Source organism: Austrofundulus limnaeus, unplaced genomic scaffold, assembly GCF_001266775.1.
Source record: "Austrofundulus limnaeus strain Quisiro unplaced genomic scaffold, Austrofundulus_limnaeus-1.0 Scaffold10, whole genome shotgun sequence".
NCBI classification, from domain to species: domain Eukaryota; kingdom Metazoa; phylum Chordata; class Actinopteri; order Cyprinodontiformes; family Rivulidae; genus Austrofundulus; species Austrofundulus limnaeus.
The window spans coordinates 1,724,305-1,748,261 of NW_013952412.1; the positions used below are offsets into that span (position 1 = coordinate 1,724,305).

Consider the following 23,957-nt stretch of genomic DNA (forward strand, 5'->3'; position numbering starts at 1 on the left):
AGTTAGTTAGTTAGTTAGTTAGTTAGTTAGTTAGTTAGTTAGTTAGTTAGTTAGTTAGTTAGTTAGTTAGTTAGTTAAAAAAATGTATAGAAAACAAAACAAAAAAAGTGATAACAAAATTAACATATTTGAAAAGGAACAAGTAAAAAAACTCATTTAATCCCACCCTTCTCCAAAGCTTATTGAAAAAAATTATAATAAAATAAAATTAATTCTTCTTTTTTCCTTAGTCACAATTTGATAAAGATTAAAACACCAATCTGTTTACCTACTAAATTATACAATACCAGAATATAGTTATAAACGTATATATACACACTTACATGCAGTGTATATCCATACACACATTAATGTAAACATGCACACATGTACGCACATATATACACAGCCCCAAACATTTCCATATATTGCAAAAAGAAAAATAAAGAAAAATAAAGAAAAATAAAGAAAAAATAATAATCAGATACATTCAGCATCCCTATATCTTTTGAAAATAAATTTAAAAATTTTTTATGTTTGGACATTCCTTATGTTCCACATTCAGAACGTTCCAGTTTTACTCCACCAAGAGAAATACAAAAACCTTTGCGAGTTGTATGAACAATCCTTGATTTAAAGTAAAACTGACCCCTTAAATGATAACTCCCTTCCTCTTCAACACATAACTTCTGAATATTACCTGTGCTGCTTGTACCTCTACAAGATCTGTAAATTTGATCCTTAAAAGTGAGCATTCATGTGCGAGTCTGACCTGCATGCGCTGTATGGAGTCAGACAGCGAGCAGGCTCTGTTGATGAGGTAAGTGTGTTCCATGTATTCTGAGATCCTCTGCAGGAAACTTAATGGTTCATTGAAAATGATAGGCATTGTGATTTTGGACAGTTCCTGTAAACAAAACAAAAAACAAAAACAAATTATTTTTTTTAATTACAAACTCAAATTTGATGTTTTTTATTTGTATAACAGTGGTCTGACTTCAAACCTTCGAAGCCACCTCATTAGTCACACAAGCCACACAGAGGTAGGGAAAGGTATCCTAGTCCCAACTTAAGTTCAAGCAGTAAAGTTGTGTTTTAAAACCAAGAGGCCCTTACCAATCCAATGCATTTTTTAAGGATACCCCAGATATTCATAGAGCTTCTGGAAAACATGGGCGCTGGTAACGATGTCCTGAAAACAAAGAGGGTGGAGAAGCATATCCTTTTAGTTTATTAGAAAAGAATGTTACAGGTAAATATGACATGACAAAAACAAACAAAAACTTTTATGATGCTCTGATATGTTCACATAAATGAAAACTGCTCCTCTCTTTCCTAAAATGGGAATTTCCCACATTCTATGATGTCACTGTAAAAAAACAAAAGTCAAACTAACAGCATTAGCAAAATGTTCCCATGTATGAGTCAACTATGCCAGGCCCAGAACAGGGCAATAAAACAATTTTGCTTGTTTTTCCTCTAGTTTCTTTCCACAACATCTAGAATGACGGACACTTTATTGATCATAATTAGTTATCAACAGGTAAAACAAATTATGAATAATATAAATTTGAAAAAATTTAAATTAATTTACTTAGATTGAAACACTGACCCAGCTTCAAAGACAAACTTGAATTGTTTTTTGCTTCAACATAATCCAGACACATACAGCCGACGGAATGTGGTGCAGGAATGCAGCTGTACCTGTGTTTCTTGATGCCGTTTTCTTGTGGTACTGATCCATTGTTCGTCTGACTGCTACAATCAAATCCCTTTGCGTCTTTGTAACTGGCCTCTGACACCCTTTCATATGACTCATCTGAGTCCAGGCCTGTGGAAATATAAAAATATATATATAACATAAATAACATAAAATTAGCTAGCTATGCCACATAGGCAATGCTCTGTGCAAAGATAAAAATAAACACTTAAGTCAGATGAAAGAATTCCAAGAAATGAACAAAGGTTTTGCATACAGAAAATGTTGGATTGAATATTAACCCTTTTATCTGCTACAACAGACCCTTGCAGATATCCACTTCATGAAACAGACTGCTTTGCATCAGCTCAGGAACGTTTTTTTTGCTTCAATTTGAATAGCAAATGTCTTAAATTGTCTGAGAACAGTTTACACTAACTAAACTTTTCTCTTAAACAGCAGAGGGAACAGAATAACTTCCTAATCTGTTGTCATGATTCAAAGTTGAGGATATAAAATATGCAAGAAAATTAACTAATACAATGCCAATAAGCTGCCCTGATGCAGCCATTTAAAAGTACAACAGATTTTCTTACAGTCTAAATGTATTCTGTAATTTTCACATTTGAATGTTTATTTTTGGGTCAGGCTTTCTATTATTTCTTGCAAACCAGTATTTACTGGACTTATTGAATGTAGCTGACCAAATATTCACCGTATATCACGCTGCAGGGTGGGGTGAGAAAAACAAGGCAGGGGCCTGAACACTGGCTTAAAATAGACCAACGAGTTTTGTCTTTGGTCATCTATCACCAGGTTGAAGGTGTGTTTTCTTTACATGTCATCAAGGCTTAAGCTGCTTGAGTTTCCTGTCGACGTGTTCTCTGCACCTCTTTTTGACTGATTTGACAGTTGAGGAAGAGAAGAAATTATAACACATTTTATTTAAAAGAAAAAAGAAATGCTTTAAACAAAGAAATAAAAATGAAAGCGGCAAGGACAGAAAAATGAGTCAAAGTGAAAGAGGATTCCTCGGATGGCATTTCATGTTGACTGCAATGACCACATGTACAAACACTGATAACTGATGCATCAATCAAGGTAAGATGACCAATATAATTAAACATGACAGGTGAAACGACATACATGAAAGCCTCTCTTTAATACCAAGTAATGAGGTAAAGCACTGTTTTGAGAGCTAATCTTCAGAGCATCCCAGGCATTTCCTTAGTTGTAAACGCCTGGTAAGAACAGACAATTGCATTTTTTTTCTATTTGAATATTACATTATATTACATTATATTATATTATATATACACACACAATACATACATATATACATACATACATTTATATTACAGCTAAGCACTTGATCTAGGAAACATAATTCTCTCTGAAACTAAAGTTCGTTTTATTCACTTTTTTATTTCATTTTTATTTTTTGCCATTTCTTTCAAAACACAATATAACAAAAGTATGAAATATAAATACGTTCCAGTTGATTTTACTGATCATGACTGCAGCCAACCACTGAATTATTGAACTGATCAGCCAACTGAGACTAATTAGATTCTGTTGGACTGTGTTACATTTTAATAAGAGGCAACTAGAATTTCTGGCTCAAGGTTATATGCCTTCAAAAACAAATTGCGGTTTATATTAATCTGTTTTTTTCCCCTCTTCATCACAACGGTAAATGCCTGCCAGACATGTCAAGTGATAAAATGCTGACACAAAGAAGCTGAAGTTTGAATGATCATCTGTGAGATGTTTAGATACATAACGTTGTTTCAATAAATGTTTGTATATGCAGATAGGCAAATAATAAATTCCTAGAGCTCAGAAACTGAACTGTAAAAAAAATTTAAATTTAAAAATCAAAAATCTGCACCTTCAACGCGTAAGAATGTAAAAAAAGGATAACAGATCCTCACCTGTGACGGCGTCGTAAAACACGTCCTCATTGTTCATCTTCTAAACTCAAAGCTGAGCCGTTGTTCAGAAGATATATTCAGCGTTTAGCATATTTTTCCGTCAGTGGAGCCCCCACAGGGTTCTTCTGAAGGGCTGCTAAAGATGGTCCCTCGGAGAAGTCACCAGGGCAACAGTAACATGTGGGAGGAGGGGTTCCCAAAGTCAGTTTGATGCCAAGTTTTTGACTGAAGGTATGGCCGGAGTGGATTTGAGTTGGAGTAAAATCAGCTTCTCAGTTCACAAAACGGCACGTTGAAATCTGTAACTTCAGAGTTCTATTTGTTTTGTTTTTGGCTTTGCTGACGAAGGCAAATAAGTAACCTATAAAAACAAAAAAGAAAACAAAAAATAATTATTAATAAATGCAAATTCCTTTTTTTTTTTTGTTAGCCAAAACCAGCAAAGAGAAAAGAGAGGATGTTTATACTGTACTGCAGTGAAAGGGGAGGACTTTAAAGGCAAACTGCTGAAGGTCAGCTATCTAGGTTTGGCTTAGTTTGAGCAACAATCTTGTCTGTCAAGAGCCAAACAATACAAAGAGTGACTTTTCAAGGCCAGTAGTTACACATTTATGACACCACTGCAGCCAGCATGTATCCAGCCCATTATCTTCACAAACATTTAAGACCCAACATTGAGCTTAATTTCATCTTAAAAGTCACTTTTAATTTCAACAGATCAATCAGGTATAGACCAGCTGGTCCTCTGAGTAAAAGTTGAGTTGTACTTTTAGATAAACATCCAAGTATAAGTTTCCGAGAGCTTCACCAAAATCCATCCATTAGTACATGAGATATTTTGCTAGCAAGGCTGTTTACTTTAAAGTTGTAAGGAAGGATGTTGCACAACGTGTAGCAATTAAGAGTTGGGAATGACTCATTAATTAATCACTTAATCACTCTCTACAATCAACACTGATAAGTTGTAATGCTTAGCTCAACACGACTGCTCATTTTAAAAATGTAGAGACTCATTGCGTTTCATCATACTGTCGTCTATTTTCTTTCACTTTTGTAATCTGCACGAGAGAACGCAATTTGGCACCCAGAGAACATTTTTCATTACATCATTGCCCACATAGCAAATACTGCAACTGTTGACTTCAGTATCAGCTTCTCTGTCTTATGTATTAACTAGTTGATTCAACTCATTTATCTTCATTTAGAAAAGGGCCAAAAGTATCAAAACTTCAGCTGGTTTGATTTCTAAGAATGTGAAAAAAATCTGACAGATTAACAAATATATAATCCTTTTTGTGCAGTGTTAACCAATTATGATTAAGTACTGTGATTGAGCGACATCTTGAAAAACAAAATCTGTTTTAAATAATTCATCAAATCCAAATACCAGCATATATTCCATTTGTGAGACACACACTTTACCTCAAAAGGTTGATGCACAACTTTTACAAAAGTAGAAAATAAAAAAATATCTAAGATGGACTTCAGTGATCCAGAAATCAGTAAGTTTTAATTTTTGACAAACCTAATTTGAATAATTTGAACTCATCGGACAATTGTCATTTGGACAATTTAGAATCATTGATAATCTGGTACAACATTAATCTAGTCATGTAAAAAAATACAGTGTGTTATTCTATTTAAAATTATAATTGAGTAAAATATACAAAAATAATAAATGATGTATTTTGTCTAAAGATGCCAGTGTTAGAATATCTTACCACACGTGTCCTTCAACATGTTTTTGTTAAGTTGCTCAAATCTGACAGTAAAACACTGAAGCTGGGAACAAACAGCAAATACTCCCTTTCCTCTAACTCTGCATTTTGTTTTACAAAGTGAATGGATTTTACCTTTTAGAGATTTGTAAAAAGTTCAGCACACAAATGAACTTTGGCCTTGTCTTCAACAATCGATAAGGTGAACAGAACGAATGACAAGCTGCTCTTTAAATATTCTACCAACTAGCTTAATGTGCATCTGTCCAAGTTATTCATTGTTACTTAAGCTTACCAGCACTTGATTAAATAAAACTAAATGATAGAATTGTTTTTACCCACAATAATTAAGAGGACTGGCCTCACAATAAAAAAAAAAACTAAAGCAATGTTAAAAATGCAAGTTATTCTGCTGTAATTTTTGAATTGGAAGATTAAAACCAACTACTGAATTGAAAAGAGAGAAACAGCCTTCTGTAAATGTCCTTCTTCACAGTAAGCCAGGAGTCAAAACATGAGCAAATCTAAAGTTTTGATGCACTTTATCACACTTTTTTTTGGTCCACCATTGGCCAAGTACTTTGCGTTATGCCAATTTTCACTTATCAAATTAAAAAGAGAACCGGAGCACACCGATTAGATTTTAAAGCTTTTATCGTGCAAAAAAAAAACTGTTTTGAAACTACTACAGCACAAAACGCGTGGCGGCACGACATCTCAGTGGTTAGCACCGATGCCTCACAGCAAGAAGGTCCTGGGTTTGATCCCCCGTTCGAACCTGGGGTCTTTCTGTGTGGAGTTTGCACGTTCTCCTCGTGCTTGCGTGGGTTTTCTCCAGGTACTCTGGTTTCCCCCACACTCCAAAAACATGTACAATAGTTTGCCTTCAGGCCCAGGCCACCCTTGAAAGAGAGATCAGCGATCTCAAGTGGATTTTAACAGTAAAATAAAAACTGATGGAAAGTACACTGAAAATTTTATTAGTTCCCGTAACTCATTTTAAACATTTGCCAACTGTAGCAATAAAAGACATTTTTAAAGATACTCGAGTTTTCACCTGACAAACCACAATCCTACAAACCAAGTTCAGGAAAAATGTCAGATTATCTATTTTTATGAAAGCCACGTCAACCAGAAAATGTTGAGATGTGGGAAAAACCATAAACATCAGAACAATATTATTATCATACAATTAATTTTCCTCTGGGATATATCAAATTAATAGAGCAATTGAAAACATACAGTAACAAACAAAACACATTCCAATTAACTTGTTTATTTTCTCCCTGCTAAATACAGGACAACGGTCATGGCCAAGTCATGTTTGTAAATGAGAAGCAGTTCTCAAACAGTTTACCTGGTTAAATAAATAAAATTAAAAAAAACAACGCCAGAAAAAAATTGGGTGTGGAAATTACCTGAGTGATGGGAGTAAAAGGTGAGTTACAGAGCTAGAGCAATGGTGCAGGTTGTCCCAGATGACTGTGACTCATACAGTTAGGCAAACAACACACTCTGCTTATGAAATGCTCCTCATCTAAAATGAAGCAACATTAAACAGCACAAACGAGACTGGTGAAAACAAGCGACGTGTCTTTAATATGTGCTGCAGAACTGACATGTACAGCACGTCTGATCATGCCATGGTGTCGGGTCAAACAGGTCTCTCCTCACTGATACAGCTCCATCAGAGGTTGGCGCCTTGTGTGACAAGAGGTTCTGATAACTAAAGATATACAGTGCCTTGAAAGAGGATTCATACCCTTGAAACTTTGTCACATTATAACAATAAACCTCAAAGTACTTAACTGAGCATTCATGTGACAACACTAAGTACTATAGGATGCGCTCGTAACACAAATACAATGGTTACACTGAGAAATCTGTCCAGTTGCATCTATACTAACCTGAAAAGTTTAGGAGGCTAACATGTCAAAGCAAAGTTATAGTGATAGAGACCACAGGCAAATTTAATGCATTGAATGGACATGTTTTGGACACTAAAAGACAACTAATTAAAGCAATATTTAAAATATTTCTAAACAACTTAGAAATCAGATCTGCTTCAGTTGATTATTATCAAAAATAATTTGAGCCTCAGTAATGTCCTGATGCATCTCAGTAATCCAGGTAAAAAATCAAAAAGAAAAAAATTGTGTAGGTCTTCTGGATGGGAGACAAAATGTTTCATTAAAGAAGAACCCGTCCAGAAGACCTACACAATTTTTTTCTTTTTGAGCCTCAGTAATATTCGGTTAATTACAGTCAACTGCAGGAAATTTGTTTGAAACATTGTCTAAACATGATGCTACCAGCCTTGAGCTAAACCCCATGCCATAAAGCATTTAAGTTCTATTTATTATTTTTTGTATTTAGCAATAGGAGATACAGTAAATCATGTTGATCAGTATTTACTTTAGGCTCATTTAAATATTTCGGTCACCAGCCTAGAGGAAGCAAAAACCGGATAACTTCAGAGCACAAGAAAACTATATTGTGTGAAAATTCTTTTGAATTACAACTTAAAAAAACAGTTTCAGGTTTCACAACTGCAATCTACAAAAAGACAAACTGTTTCTTAAAGCTTTTGTGAAAGACAGATAAGGAGCCTCATTTGTGATAAAACTGAAAAATCTGGGGATTAATCTTAAGTTGTTAATCTTAGTTATTATAATAACTGCAGTAAGTACTTTTACACACACACACATACACAGCAGATGCAGAGACAAGTTATCTGATTGGCTGCAGTGTACACTCAGGTCATGTCACTCGCTCTCTCCACGACGCTGTTGAGCCTCTACGTAATCATGACAAACGTGGCACCACACACACACATCACAATCACTCTGCCATACTTAGATAATAGTTTATCAGATGACCCAAATCTGAAAGAGCAGTCCACAACTAAAGACTTAAAAGAGACTCACACACAAAAATGTAAACATGCTGTAAATCCAAATTTCATCAAACTTTTAAAAAATTGTTGTTGTCTGCACCTCTACAGCTGATTAACTTTTGGAGTAAACCCAATTCACAATAGCCACCACAGCTACTGACTTTAAAAAAAAAACACAAAACTGGCTGTAACCCTGTCAGTTTAATAGATACTGAGCTGAAATTGGATATGGTAGTAGCCGAGACTCAATCACAACACAAACTGAGTGTGACGTTTCACAGTATTAACATTATTTTTAGGGTTTGAATAAAAACGCAACTTTGTTATTTCTCATATCTTAGCCTAAAAATCTGGCATTAAAAGACAGCGGGTGATGTGTTTAGTCTAAGTCGTCACCTACCAAATTTATTGAATGTTTCATCAATAAGTAACGGATTTGTCCGTTTGATTCAAAATCCTTCCAACTTGTGTTTCTGTCCTCTGACTAAAAGATCCAATTATTGCTGCAACACAGAGTCAATGATAAAAACTGGAGCACCAATGTAAAAGAATTACAAGAAGAGTTTTTCCAGTGCAAATCAAATCTCATATAGAAACCAACACTCCTCTGCACTTCTTGCTTCACACATCTAACTAAAGAGCTGACACACCTCTGTACACAGTGAAACAACATACCTAAGATGGAATTCACACACAAGTGAACTCAAAACATTAAGTATTAAGGTGTAGGTTAACAATGAAACAAAGAAACAACCTTTAATATAAATTATGGAAAGGTTAGGCGGTGGCCTGATGGCACACAAAAAGAGAATTAAAATATTTTAAAAGAAATGTGACGAAGGTTGTGCTGAGTTAACTAATTTGTGTCTCATTTAAACAGAAACTTGAACAGATGGTACGCTCTCTGAAAAAAAGGAATAACTGAGACCTAACCATGAATTTAAACAGCAGCTTCTTTCTTTCAGGATTACAGGATTCATTAACAGGTGGAACTGTTGAGCCTACATTACACAAGGCTTGAGAACACAACAACAAACGTCCAATATTGGTTCAACAAGTTCAATATTATTTACAACAATCCTAGGACTGATAGATTTAGATCAAATTAGATTTTTTTTTTCAAAGACACATCTTCAACCATTGGTGCCCAATTCATCGACAGTTACCAATGGCAAAAAAATTTGGTTTTTGGTAAAAAAATAAAATGTAAATTTTATAAATGCTTACACAAACATATGGCCCAATCAGGATGAACCAGAGCAAATGATGTCTCCTCTAACTTCTGTTTTCACAAACGTTTTGATTCATGAGCCACAGCAGGTAAAATAAGTATAGAACACGTCACCATTTTTCTCAGTAAATATATTACTAGAGGTGCTAATGACATGAAATTTTCACCAGATGTCGGTAACAACMCAAGTGATCCATACATACAAAGAAATCAAACCATAAATGTCCAGAAATGAAGTTATTTGTAATAATGTGGAATGGCACAGGGAAAAAGTATTGAACACATGAAGAAAGGGAGGTGTAAAAAGGCATGGAAAGCCAAGACACCAGCTGAACGCTATCAGTAATTAGAAAGCAAGCCTGCCCCTTGTCAGTGCAAGTTAATATCAGCTGGTTCAGTCCCAAATGATGGCCAGGTATCACACAAGAACCATCTGATGATGGGTAAAAGTAAAGAGCTCTCTCAAGACCTTCACAACCTTATTGTTGCAAAGCATAATGATGGTATCGGTTACAGAAGAATGTCTAAACTTCTGAAGGTTCCAGTGAGCACTGTTGGGGCCATAATTCAGAAGTGGAAAGAACATTATTTCACCATAAACCGACCACGACCAGGTGCTCCTCGCAAGATTTCTGACAGAGGAGTGAAAAGAATTATCAGAAGAGTTGTCCAAGAGCCAAGGACCACTTGTGGAGAGCTTCAGAAACACCTGGAATTAGCAGGTACGTTTGTTTCAAAGAAAACAATAAGTAATGCACTGAACCACCATGGCCTGTATGCACGCTCACCACGCAAGACTCCACTGCTGAAGAAACAGCATGTTGAAGCTCCTTTAAAGTTTACTGCACACCATTCAGACAAGCCTGTGAAATACTGGGAGAATATAGTCTGGTCAGATGAGACCAACATTGAACTGTTTGGATGCCAGAATACACATCATGTTTGGAGGTCAAATGGCACTGCACATCAGCCCAAAAACACCATACCAACAGTGAAGTTTGGAGGTGGAAACATCATGGTGTGGGGCTGTTTTTCAGCATATGGTACTGGCAAACTTCAAATAATTGAAGGAAGGATGAGTGGAAAAATGTACAGAGACATTCTTGATAAAAATCTGCTTCCATCTACCAGGATGATGAAGATGAAACGTGGCTGGACATTTCAGCAAGACAATGAGCCCAAACACAAAGCCAAGGAAACTCTCAGTTGGTTTCAGAGAAAGAAACTAAAGCTGCTGGAATGGCCCAGCCAATCACCTGACCTGAATCCAACAGAAAATCTATGGAAAGAACTAAAGATCAGAGTTCATAGAAGAGGTCCACGAAACCTTCAAGATTTGAAGACTGTTTGTGTGGAAGAATGGGCCAAAATCACACCTGAGCAATGCATGCCACTAGTTTCTCCAAACAGGAGGCATCGTGAAGCTGTCACTGACAACAAAGGCTTTTATACAAAGTACTAGATAAATTTCAGTAAGTGTGTTCAATACTTTTTCCCTGTGCCATTCCACATTATTACAAATAACTTCATTTCTGGACATTTATGGTTTGATTTCTTTGTATGTATGGATCACTTGGGTTGTTACCGACATCTGGTGAAAATTTCATGTCATTAGCACCTCTAGTAATATATTTACTGAGAAAAATGGTGACGTGTTCAATACTCATTTTACCCGCTGTATAGGCAGTAGCAGTACACAAAAAGGATTTTATGTCAATTTTATGGCTCACTGAATGTAGTAATTATCCTAAAAAAGGTGGAAAAAATACATAAATAAATGAAAGCTAAACATATACTGGTAAATGTTTTACCATGATTGTATCTTTGCTTGGACATTTAGTCTTCAACTTTACCTTTGATCCTTGCTTTTTCATCATTCAAACACCACATATTTGCAGAACAAAAGGTTAAAATGAAACACCTCCACATATAAGTAATAACTGTTGTTATGTGTGTTGAGTAACTGAAATTGTTCAAATGCAGAAATAAAGAAAAAAAGAGGTTTTATACAATGACTTTCGTCAGTTCCTGAGTAAAGTTTGCTTCTTTTATTAAAACAAAAAAGCCAAATGTTTAGCATCAGGCATCAAGTCCAAACTGCATAAATCTGCTCTCTAAAATGCACTGCGCAATGCTGGAGCTTAAAGAGAGATTGTAGATAAACAATCATTGATTAAAGTTAAGAGTTAATAGGTTTGGTCAGACCGTTGCTGAGAAGGAGGCAGAACATAATTTAAATTTTAAAAAGGACTGGAGAGAACATGAGGCACAGGCAGGACATTGAGTTTAAGAGAGCAGCCTCTGCTTCTACCGATCTGTGCAGGAAATTTAAAAAAAAAAAAGATCAGGGCCAACTTCGAAGCACCGAGTTGCTATGAAAATGGAGAACTAGTACTTTTTTGTTCATGTAACTCGTCACTGAGGAAGTAATGCTACACTGAAAAGCAGTTTTTTTTTTCAGTCAAATATACTGTAATTTAAATCAGCCTCAAGGAGTTTGAATATATTTTTATTGGTGGGGGTTACAATCTACTTTTAGAGGCATGGCATTAGTCGGGTAGTAACTAAGAATTTGGGCATGACATCTCACAGTAGCGCATAAGATTGCACATAACGTTATTTAGGCAGCAAGCGATGTGCATTTCTTCAACAAATGCTAGACTTTAGTGTTTTAAATCTTCTCAGGCCATGCTTGAAAAGACAGTGACCTGATACAGATTACAAACTAACCTGCTGGTCAAGGTGAACAGCCGTGGGTTATTCTCAAAGAATGCTTGAACATACAGAGAAAAGTGAGACAAGTGCAACAATCTCAGGTTTAGACTGAAGAATATTTTTCCCCCTCAGTAGACTGTAGTTTTAACTAGGGCTGCATGGATTAGTTGAAATAATCGATGACGTTGATTATGTAAATTTGTCGACGCAGATTTTTTATTATCGATCCGCTGTATTTCATAACCACCACGTGAATGTTCATGCAATTCCATTTCGGTACCTAAAAGCATCATTGCGACCGTATTGGCATAAGAGTGGTGAGTTTTCCATGCTTGTCCTGAACACAGCATCGCGCAAGAGCGTAATGACGTCAGCAGCCGCTGCTTCAGTTCAGTCTAAGCTTGAAAGCCTCGCAGCTCCTGGAGTAAAACTCACCGAACAGATCGCCTCTGAATTATCTGGTGGATTAATTATCTTGTGAGCACGACGTTCGCTTGCTCAAAGTTAATAAAGTACCGCCACTTTCTTTATTTCATCCGCCATTAAACAGAGACCGGTGTTAGGTCGAGCCACGTTCCCCCATCAGACGGTTCCCCCAGCGTCTCAAACAACAGAGGAGCTTCCCGACACACGTCTGACCTAAAGAGCACAAGCAGCCAACAAGTGTTGGACGTGTTCTGGATGCTCAAAACGTAGCTTAAATACCTTTTATTTATTTTTAACTGCATCCTCTTTTGTTTATTTGATTTAAACTTATTTGCCTTCCATGGACCGCCATCACACATTTTTCTAGCGGGGAAATGACATCAATAGAAACAAGTGGAGCTGGATTTTAATTTGTGTAATAAGACAAAACAGTCTTGTTGTTTTCAACAGTTTCACCTTAAAGAAATTAGTTAAACATCTGATGTTACAATACAGAGTTGGATGTTGTCTTGATATTTGTTAATTTTTATATATTGAGAAATATGTTAAATAAAAAATAATAAATAAATGTTTATTATAGTTTTTTCAGAGTGACTTGAATTTTGGATGATTTAGTTCATTTGTTAGATTGTTAACATCTTGTACTATGTTTCTTTTACTTGAATTTTATATGCTTTGGTTGAGATTTTATGATGATGTTAAATCTTTTAAGCTTTTTTTGTTAAAGAATTGACTCTAGAGTGCATATTTTGTGTCCATGAAAAAACTATTACAGAAAATATTACAATATTAAAGAACTGTTCTTCTTAATTTGAYGAAAACATTTTAAATTTCCAGTGCACTCACATCAGAATAACTTATAGATTTGTTGTTAGAATAATCGAATAATCGAAAAAATAATCGTTAGATTAATCGATTAGAAAATAATCATTTGGTACAGCGCTAGTTTTAACCTCCTGGATATAAATCCTGCCTAGCTGGGAGCTGAGCATACAGTTTTTCCTCTCACAGATTTCCACATTAAGCTTGCCATCCAGCGTAGTATGAATCAGCATCAGGTCAATTCGATTTGTATATTTGCTAGATTGATTTTTTAAAAATTGTCGTCAAAATATGAACAAAATGTAGATTGAGTATAAATTTGAGTATTAACTTCAATTGTTTTTATTTTTCATCTCTGTTGTTAAAAAGTGAGTTATGTTCTTAATGAATATTCACAGGCTGGTTGTGCTTTGAGATGTGGGGGCAGATGCTTTAAGATTTCTTTCTTTGTTTCTGTTCCTTTTCATTTGACGTTGTAGTTTTTGTCTTTTTTATTTGTATTTTTTGTGTACTCCAAATGAGATAAACTATTAAAAAAGTGGGATAAAAACAGCTGAAACGCTTACAAAATATACGTATCTGTATATCTTTATTTTTTTCACTTATTCTTTAAGCATTTCTTTAGTTATTTTCTAACTTTTATAAAAAGAGTAGAAATCCCAGATTTAAAAACAACTTTGTGATACACTCATGTACAATGGTCCTGCCATTGCTGCCTGCAACTCTTCTCTAGCCAGTATGTTGAAACCTTGTAGGACGTCTTACAACATGCACTTCCTATCCATTTTAATGAAACAACAGATCTCAAAATTACACACTGTACAACTGAGTTACCCTTCGTCATGCTCAGAGTATAAATGCTTAACAAGTAGGCAGCATCTCAAATGTACATGTATATGAGTCCCTTACATTGTTGTTGTGTCACTGATAAACTCATGCTTCCCTTTCAAATGGAGACAATCCCTATAGCAACTAACTATGGGGGTAATTAGGGAACCTTAGGGAGGAAGACGTGACAAAATAAAAGCAACTGTTGATTCCTGAGAGGACAGTATGGTGTCATCTAATGTACTGTAAAATAAAATAATGTTAAGGTAACTGCAGCAAAGGTTTTGCTATGTTTAACACAACATTTGAGTTTATATAAATGTATAGTGTGAAGAAATCTGCATTTGTTTCCCCTTAGTAACAGTACAAAATTAATCAGCCTTTCACATGGAAATAGATGACTTTGAGGATGGCTTTGAGAAAAGGTTGTTTAAAAAAAAACATCACTGAGTGTCATTGACCTGCAGTGCACCAAGGCTTGCAGGAAAAGATCTGTTTAGTTTCTCCTCCTGTGACTCAGATGGAGAAGACGAGGCAGCCAGAAGTCAAACAGGCAGGGGGACATTCCCACTATTTGCTGAGCAATTCCCGAGATGAGTTGACAATGAGTGCATGAACGGCTTTGTTTTTTTAACCATCTCACTTTCACCGGACTTTTCCACTAAAACACAAATGTTTGAGTCATACTCCGTACTTCTTAAAATCTCCCTATAAAATAAGCTAGTCAAAAAAGACCACGATGGTTGACATTGCTTAAAAATAAAAAGGTACAGACTTCTAATAATGGCGACTGACGTATTGCGATTTAAATCCTGACAACTCTGAGACCCTTTCTATGCTCCTGTCGTAAACTGTTTGCTCACCATCATAGCACGCGCGCGCCCACACTAGACTTGGCTGTAGCTCTATAAAATAAAATGCAAACGAGTCCAACAATAACTGCCCATAAGGATAAGAGCTATTACTTCTACTGAGCAGACGCTATCATGTCAGCAGTCTGAGTCTGGCTGAATATCTAGAAGCTTTTTGACAGCTAACATACAGTTAGCGGGCAGGCTAAGGGGGAAAAAAAGAGGTGGCTAATTCTAGCACAGCAGAGAATATTCCTAAATAAAAATAGGAAAATTTAATTTTCCACACTGAAAACAACGTTATAGAACACAAACCAGAGCGCTAAAACATCTGGCATCTTACCTTGGCTGGACGTACAGTCTGGATGTTTTGGCAAGTCTAACAAACGATGGGCATGGATCGTGTTTAGTCTTGTTTCTTCACAGAAGCGGAAGTTGTTGGAAGACGGGGCGTCAACTAATGACTGACAGACGTCTCCCGCAGCCAATCAGATGCGATAAATAGAATTCACAAACCAAAACAACTTTGACAGCAGAATAATGGTGAAACTCCACAGACCAAAAGTTTTATAGAAGTGTTTTTTTATTATCAGAATTTAGATTAACATATAGTTAAGAGTTTTTATTTTAGCTTATTGTGAATAAATAATTAATAGCTGCAAAATAAAAAATGTAAATTGTAGTACAACATTTCTAAAAGTGAAGATATTGTATTTATGGTATTCAATTTTGAAAAATCTGTTTTACAGTTTGTAGATTATTTTTGGGATGGTATGTGTATATTTGGACTTAAACTAGACAATGAACTGTTTTGGCTGTCAGATGGACAAACCATAGTAGCTATAGTATTTCTCTCATTAATAATGAAACTTGTGAATCACTGATATTATATATTTGATACTGTCTGACGCAACCGGCTGCCTGCTTAAAGAAAAACAGACATGAGGTGATGTAAAACTCCCGATCCACAATCATGGTACATATTCTACAAAAAACAAAGGTGATTTTAATTGTATATTTGTTTTTAATAAAGGTTTTCCGATTGCTCCTTTTGCCACTGTTGCAAATTACCATATGAAAATTTGCCTGCTTTTGAAATACAAAAAGTAGAAAATTTATTGCTAAAAATTGGAAAACTGAATATAGATTTAAGCTAAATTAAAACAATATATATATATTGTATTGTGGTCCCAGAGGGCATGGTGGGAGGAGGAGGAGAACAATCAGGGAACATTTGAGGGGGAAAATGGCTTCTATTCAGGCTCTCAGTGGGACAGGGTCCTGCTTGTACGTCATACAAACAAAGCCACAGTCATATGTCACATACAAAGGCTCATCAAAATAAAACCCTTTTAGAACAAAGGTCAAATTAAACTGGACTGATACTCCAACATAAATCTTTACAACAATAACACTGAAAAACCTGGGATTTTCTGCTTAAATCATTTCAACAAAATGCTTTGATCTCATTGTGTAAATAATCTTTTTCTTCCTGTTTTATTGTCTGAACATTATCAGTGTGCGCTGCAGTTTTTGTTGCCCAACACAAGGTGGAAGTAAAAGATTGCTTAATGTTTTCCCATGGCAACTTCTTTTCACATGCAATTCAGAACAGAACCTACTCAGCTATTTTATTTATATTCATCTTTTCTCATAGATTTTTTATTGTCCTTTATCTTATAGAGTTTGTGATTAAAACAAACTTGTTTAGAATTGCTATTCAATAAAAACAACTGAGTAAACGACGTCCCATGGTGTTTTTGTGTCCTAATTTAAAAACAAATGCATTCAATTGCAGCATAAATTTAGATTTTTATTTTGAAAACACAAGTTATTGCAATAAGATGAGATTGCTCAGACAAAAAAAAACATCATATTAATGGCTATGTAACTAAATGTACCTCACCCTTTAATATTGTGTATTAAATGTTTTCAGTTGTTTGAATCATAACCTCAACATACCACGGCCACAAACACTAAGGATGCAAAGAAGAATCAGCACATTTAATGATACAGAGGCTATTTTCTGTAACCTGCAGGGAAGGTGAGTGTGGTGAAACTTTTTTTTTTAAAATCCAGACAAAACAGACCCCATGAGGTTTGTTTCACTGAAATGGGAACAATTTGCACCTTCAGCTCTCCTGGGGAAGAAAGAATAAAGCAGGTGAAGCTTTTATAATTTCAGTTCACTCAGAAAAGTTCTGATAAAACATGTAATAACAGCAAAGTGGACGTGAAAATGTTACTAAATTACATAAGTGCAGTCCAGTCCCCAAAGTTAGGCAGTGATACGTAACAGAACACGTCTGTCTGCTAATGTGGGACAGGCAGGCGGTGACGGGGACACTGCTGACACAGCTCAGCTTTATAACCACCTACAGCGCTGAGCGCCTTCCAATTACTGGACTGAAGATAAGTTGCAAGACAGCAACTTTCTGCTATGATTGTTTCTGCGAGGAGAGCAGATTAGAAAGTATTGCACTTCATTACCCAGACAGTGCATCAATGAGAGGCACATCAGGGGATTTTTTTCCCCAGTCACAATTAGTGAAATATGCTCATTGTGTTGGTATTTACTGCTTGGTTGACTCAGATTGAGGTCTGGGGAACAGTGGGGTGCTGGGTGGCCTTGTGGTCCCTGTGGGTTCTTTACACATTTGTAGTTTTGATGAAACTTCCTCCTTAAATTGGAATTTGCAGCTTGAGAGCAGAAAATAAGATTTTTATAGACATATTTAAAAGAAATGTTTTGTATGCAATTTAAATGAAAGTTTAAGGCAATGAACATCTTTCAAAATGTATCTGCTCTTCTTTAACTATAGTTTGTAGGGAGACAAAAAGTACCCCCCCCCCCTTCACTTTTATAGGATATTTGGTCACTTGAAAGTTTAGTTTTTTTTCTTATCATATGCAACAAATGTTTCCTTTATTGAAAGACTTGCAGGCAGACCAATTCAGCACTTATACCATCTTTTTAAACTGCACGACGTTTTAATACAAGCAGAAAGTGTTCTGGCAGCCTCTTCCATATAAAATATTTAATCTGGACCGTATCATAATAGCTTTAAAATGTGTATATATATTTTACTGCTGGGGTACCCTTACAAATACAAAGAATTAGCTCCCAAAAACAGTCATAAATGTTTGCTCATGAAATCATTAACTTGGTTACTCTAGGGGTGGCAGTGGAAGAAACATAAAGAACGTCAAAAATTCGCAGCACTTACATTTCATGTTTCCCCTTCAGATCTATACGTTTTAATTTAAAACACAACATTTGCTTATTGTTACTGCTGTGTAAATCACTTCTGTACACGCATTATCTCAATGAAACTGTTCATGCATTACTTTCTGTTAATGGTGTGCTTTGCCTGTGAACTCATCATTAAAATGTTCAAACAGTTCAATAATATTTAGCAGGCTATATGTGTAATGGAACAGCTCTATTTAGCTGATAGACTAGAACACTTTTATTTTATTTTATTGATTTTGCCTTATTTCACACAGGATGGGTCCAAGGTTACATAGTTACTGCAATTGTTCTGTAGAGCACCGCGGACAGAAAACTCCCTGTAAGACTTTATGAACAGGACTCTGAGGTTTGAGTAGCCATGGATCATGGCAACAATCTGTTGACTTCTGTTGACACCAGGTCAATGGTGTCGATGCTGCGACAGAAAACAGAAGCAGGATAAATTCTTGAGTGTAAAAGGATGTTACACTTGAGTTACGAAAGTGCTCAAATTCAGCCAAACGCAGCGAACTGGACTGGGAAGTCGCTTCACAACAGAGACGAATAAAATGACCCAATTACGCAGAAGCAAAACACTGCAGGAGAAAAGCATTAAGCAGAAAGAACGCATCATGCAGGAGATGCATTCTTTGGTGATAAACAAGGGTTCCAGACATCAGGAAGTGACTGCATTCACAGATTAAAAAAACCCATCATAAACTGTAGGGTTGGGCACAATCGTATCGTGTGCAATTAATCGTTAGAAAAACATTAATCGATTACTTTTTGGCACTTGACAATTAATACGATTAATACCACCAGGCAGACTGACATGGGGGATTACTCCGGTCAGTCCGCTTGGTGCTCCTCTCTGCTTCAAATATGACGAACATTAAAAATAAAGTTCTGTAATTTATTTATCTACTAACACAATTGATGTATAGCCTGAAGTCTGTAATTTTCACACAGCTTGGAACAATTTTTTATAAAGAGCAAATCTTTCCCACTAATTGGTCATGTGACTACAAAATAAGTGTGTCCAGGGACTCCAGGGGATTAATCGTCAAATTAATCGTTATCGGCTAAATACCACAATTAATCGTGATTAATTTTTTTGCCAATATTGCCCAACTCTAATAAACTGAGATAAGCAGTATTTATGCTTATTAGTCTTTATTTACAGCTCAGCCTTGAAAAATAGACATGTTAAAATTCATCATTAATTTTGACTGGAAGTACTTCATATCAGTGCTCTTTTTAATATTCATTAATATAAATATGTTAAGCTCAAAAACAACCCAGGTACCGTACAAACCACAAATACAAATCTTCAAACAAGCAACTGAAAAAAAGCTCAAGAGCAACAACAAATGTAAGTAAAGTATTTATATATAGCATCTTTCATAGATATAAAATCACGAAGTGCTTCACAATAAAAGCAAGAAAAGTTTAACATACAATAAAAAGCATATTAACATGATAGATAAAACAAGGTATTATACATAACATAAAAATGTCTATTAAATATATTCCAAACCGTGTCAAAACTATATGTAATATGATTTTTTACAGACAAATGTGCGAAAGATGAAGGCAACAAAACTGAAAAAAAAATGTATTTTTTTTCATCTAATTGGCATCAATGGGCTTCCATATTCATTAAACGTTCATTGGCATGAACATAAACATTTAAATGTACCAAATGAGCTCAGAAAGTGAGTATGACATTCAAAAACATCAGGGCTGTTAGTGACACATTCAACTGTGAAACTGGGCATTATCACCATATTTTGCCCTGAAGCACCCCCACTTATGGTTTTTTTCCCTCTCTTGATGTTAGTAGGCTACTTTTTTTTTTTTTTTTTTTTTTTTTTTTTTTTTTTTTTTTGCAGCGGTGGCGACAGAGAGCTTCAGGAACAGAGATTGGCCTTTTTCTGAGCTACATCCCGTTATTCTGGGCGGAGAGGAGGAGGAGAGAGAGACAGACACCCAGAAGCACCACTGCTTCCCTGTTCTCACCCTGTAACCGCTCTGTGAGCGCGTTTCACGCAAAGAAACCCCGAGGAGAGCGGAAAAACGGGCATATTATTTTATATCCTGGATTATATTTTACATTCTTACAGGTTTTGGATTCTGCCTCCATCGGTTTGGCTTGTTATTCTGCATGCTCTCCTTGAGGAGTGATCTCCTTTTGTGTTTCTCTGCAGCTTTTTTTTTTTTTCATTCACACCAACTTCTGCCTCCTGGTTCAGCAGAGGGGGGTTTGTTTCTGTTTTCTGGTGTCGTCCTAAACGGAATGAATGACAAAAACAAAGGAGGTTGATGTCCACAACTCTCCGGCTCACGTCTTCTTCGCCTCGCCCAAAGAACGGAGACTCCATCTCCGGCAGAAGATGGAAAGCGGAGGCGGGACGGAGAGCTCGGACGGCGGCCAGACGCAGCACGCGGTGCCCGGCCAGCCGCCGCCGACACCCCGGGCTGGAGCTGCCGAGCTCGGCGCGGTGCTTCCCGCTCAGCCGACGGCCGAGAAGAAGAGGATTAACCGGGCACCATCCCCTGCCAGACCGAAGGACGTGCCCGGGTGGTCGTTCACAAAGATCCGCGGCGGGATCGGGACCCCGACCCTGAGCGTCAAGCCCGGAGCCATCCATCTGGGGAGCCGCATTTCCAGGCGCAGCCCCGTGGGGAGCCTCGCTGGGAAGGACAGTAAAACGGATAGAAGCGGCGGGAAAACGACGGGCAAATCGTCCCAGTCCGGCGGCGTGTTGTCCAAGTCCTCCAAGGCGGCGAAGAGCGCCAGCGGGCGGAGGAAGGTGTCGGACGCGAGCAGCGTTGGATCCGATGATCTATCCAAGGACTCCGGCTGCGCCGCCGGGAAGCTCTCTCCGACCGACAGCAGCTCGGAGCTGTCGGACTGCGCCTCCGAGGAAAACAAACTCTCCGCAGACGCTGCGAGCAGCGACGCCGAGTCGAGGAGCAGCCGTGGTCCGGACTCAGAGAAGCCGCTCAGGGACGTCTCTCTGGCGGACAAAGCTTGCCAACAAGCCGCCTTTAGGACCTCCTGCTCCTCCGCCGAGAGAACCGACAAGGACCGACTCTCTCTGAGCGCGGAGGCCGGGGAAGGGAGCACCTCCCCCGGCGAGGAGCGGTCGGTCACCTCGATGGAGAGCAGGGTTCCTGCCAGCACCTCTCTGGCTTTCTCAGACCTCACAGAGGAGTTCACGGACGGCATGTATGAGGAGTACCTCAGGGAAATAGAAGAGCTCAGATCCGAGAATGATTACCTCAAAGTAAGTATACTTTTAGGTGTCACTTACAAATTCATTTCCCAGAGGTTTTCCAACTGATTTAATCTGATCACTTTGTGTTTCCAAGGATTTCAGTGGCACCATTTGCTTTTGCCAACATGCTGAAACATGCATACACATTGTTTTTGTTTACTTGCTCTGTTTTTTCTTCTTTTGGATGCCTTCCAAACCTCACTACAAGGTCGATAATCTGATTAGAACATAGTAGCCACCAAATGACATACTTGAAAATAACATGAAATACTTTGAAAAGGTTTTGCCTCTCCATGGCATATTAGCTGTGTCTCAGTTCATCACATGTATAGAAGTGGGTGATGTGTCAACACTTGTTCCAAAGAGTGAAATGGTATTTTTTATATCTCTGCAGTTCTGTTTTACAAGTTAAACGTAGATTTCTTTATCATACATGAACGCCATACAACTTTAGGTACTTTGCTGTTTCGTTCTTGTGTTTTCTCTATTTTATTTCTCCATTTCATTTCAGTTATTGAGAAGCAAACGAAACGTTTTAAAAATGACTAAATACCGGTCAGATTTTTATATTTGGATTTTAATCCTATGTACAATAATGACACGATTATTTCAGCATGGTGAATGAACTTTGAGTCCATAAAATAAGAGCAAACAGAAAGAGCAAAGAAGTTTGAACTTCCCTTTTCTGAAGGGTAGGGGGGATGCACTAAATGTGAGGGTTGTTTTTTAAGCTTTTAAGTTGGTCGGCTTGTTCAGACACCCAAATATTTGCTCTTAGACAGAAAAAAATGAAATCCTCCGCCTCAGTCCCTTTTATAATAAACTGTAAGACAGTCATATCTTTATATTAGCCCACTTCAGCTCATCAGAGGCACCACCTCATTTCCAACCAAGCCCCTAAAGAAATTGGGTTTTGGATTTGGTGCCACCCCAGGGTTTTTTAGTGGTCCCCAATAAAAACATACTGCAGCACATTGGGAATAGCCTACATTTCATCACTCTTTCATATAAAAAGTCTCTCTCAGGTCTTCCACCGGCAGAGCCCACCGGTCAGCTTCAGATTTATCGATGAGGGGAAGGATCTGTTGGAGAGCATGTCCTGAAGCGCTCATCGACACTGACCAGACAAGCCAGTAATTGTCAGAAATTGATTGGGAACGTCATTGTTACTCGCTACCATCCTTGGAGCAGTGCTGTGTGTGAGCACAGACTGAATATAGGACATCGCTTCACAGAACTACTTCTTTGGACCACAGCAAAGCCACCTGGGAGGTCTTGCGGTGTGGTAGATGTTGGTGCAGCTGTGAGGGACACCTGGTCAGTGATCAGGGGACCAAAACAACATTCTGTTGAGGTGTCAGACTGAAGCCTAGTTTTCTTCTAAGTCTTATCCTTCTTTAGCCATCCATTGACATTTTTATTTTTTCAATTTTTAAAACTCCTTCTGCTTACTAACTCCATGTTAGTAACACATGTCCTGGTGCAGCTTCCGCTGGTAATAAAATTTCACTTTTAAGCAGCTTCATCTTTAGTGTGGTCAGAAATAAGATTTGCTTTGCATGAAGTCCAACTTCCTGCTTCCCCACAGCGAAAACATGCAAATCTCTGTGTGACATGTAAAAAACGGTGTGGCTTATTACATACCACAGACACTCTTTTTTAAATCGATTTCACTAAGTATCAAGTTAAAGAAAGTATATAAAGTATGTATAATAGTTTAATTCATTGTAACCAGAAAAAGTAGGTATTTACTACTTGTTTTTTTAAGTTAAAGCTTAACCAGAAAGATGTAAGAATATGTCACTAACATTTGTGACTATCTGCTGAACTTTTAGAGATGCTGCTAAGTGTTTCTTTTTCACCTGCGCAAAAACCTGTAAAAGCTTCATTTTGTGTTGTCTACACTTCGTTCTATGCTAAACTAGCAGACTGTTAGCTTAGCCTGATTCCATCCATTCATTTTCTTTGCCTGCTGCTCCTTTCCGGGTCGCAGGGAGCTAGTGCCGGTCTCCAGCAGTCACTGCCAGAGACAGAGCTTACCCCGGACAGGTCGTAAGTAGAGATGTGCTGATTTAGTTTTATGAATGACTTTCAGTTTTCAAATAGTTCTGACCTGCAATACCGATTTCCTTTCAATAAACGAACCCGTACAAAGTCAAACACATTCAAGATCATTTACTGTCTTAAAACAAATATATCCTTAGAAAAACCATCTAATGACGACATGCACTGTTGCCAACTCCTCTTTAAAGACACAGTGTGTAGGATTTGTTGTTTTCAGCGACATCTAGTGGTTGAGTGGTTGAATCACCCCCCCTGGTCCTCCCCCCCCCCCCCCCCCCCGC

The 23,957-nt window shown here is 37.3% G+C and overlaps 2 protein-coding genes across 4 annotated transcripts in view; one reads left to right on the forward strand and one right to left on the reverse strand.

The window, feature by feature from the left end:
* LOC106513107 (oxysterol-binding protein-related protein 2) overlaps positions 1-15,532 on the reverse strand; it is a gene marked incomplete in the record, with an annotated part of 25,485 nt that extends 9,953 nt beyond the window's left edge. Inside the window, 5 exon segments of the mRNA XM_014001782.1 lie at positions 752-886; positions 1,096-1,171; positions 1,684-1,810; positions 3,613-3,973; positions 15,443-15,532. Of these exon segments, the coding sequence (XP_013857236.1) occupies positions 752-886; positions 1,096-1,171; positions 1,684-1,810; positions 3,613-3,649 (375 nt within the window).
* Positions 15,533-19,645: 4,113 nt separating this feature from the next.
* The window catches only part of mtcl2 (microtubule crosslinking factor 2), a 92,074-nt gene continuing 87,762 nt past the window's right edge, over positions 19,646-23,957 (forward strand). For 2 of the 3 annotated variants that reach the window (XM_014001783.1, XM_014001784.1), the window contains exon 1: positions 19,646-21,621. In XM_014001783.1, coding sequence (XP_013857237.1) covers positions 20,632-21,621 — 990 coding nt within the window. In that variant the 5' untranslated portion in view covers positions 19,646-20,631. The remainder of the gene's footprint in view (positions 21,622-23,957) is intronic. The other variant, XM_014001785.1, reaches the window with a different exon arrangement.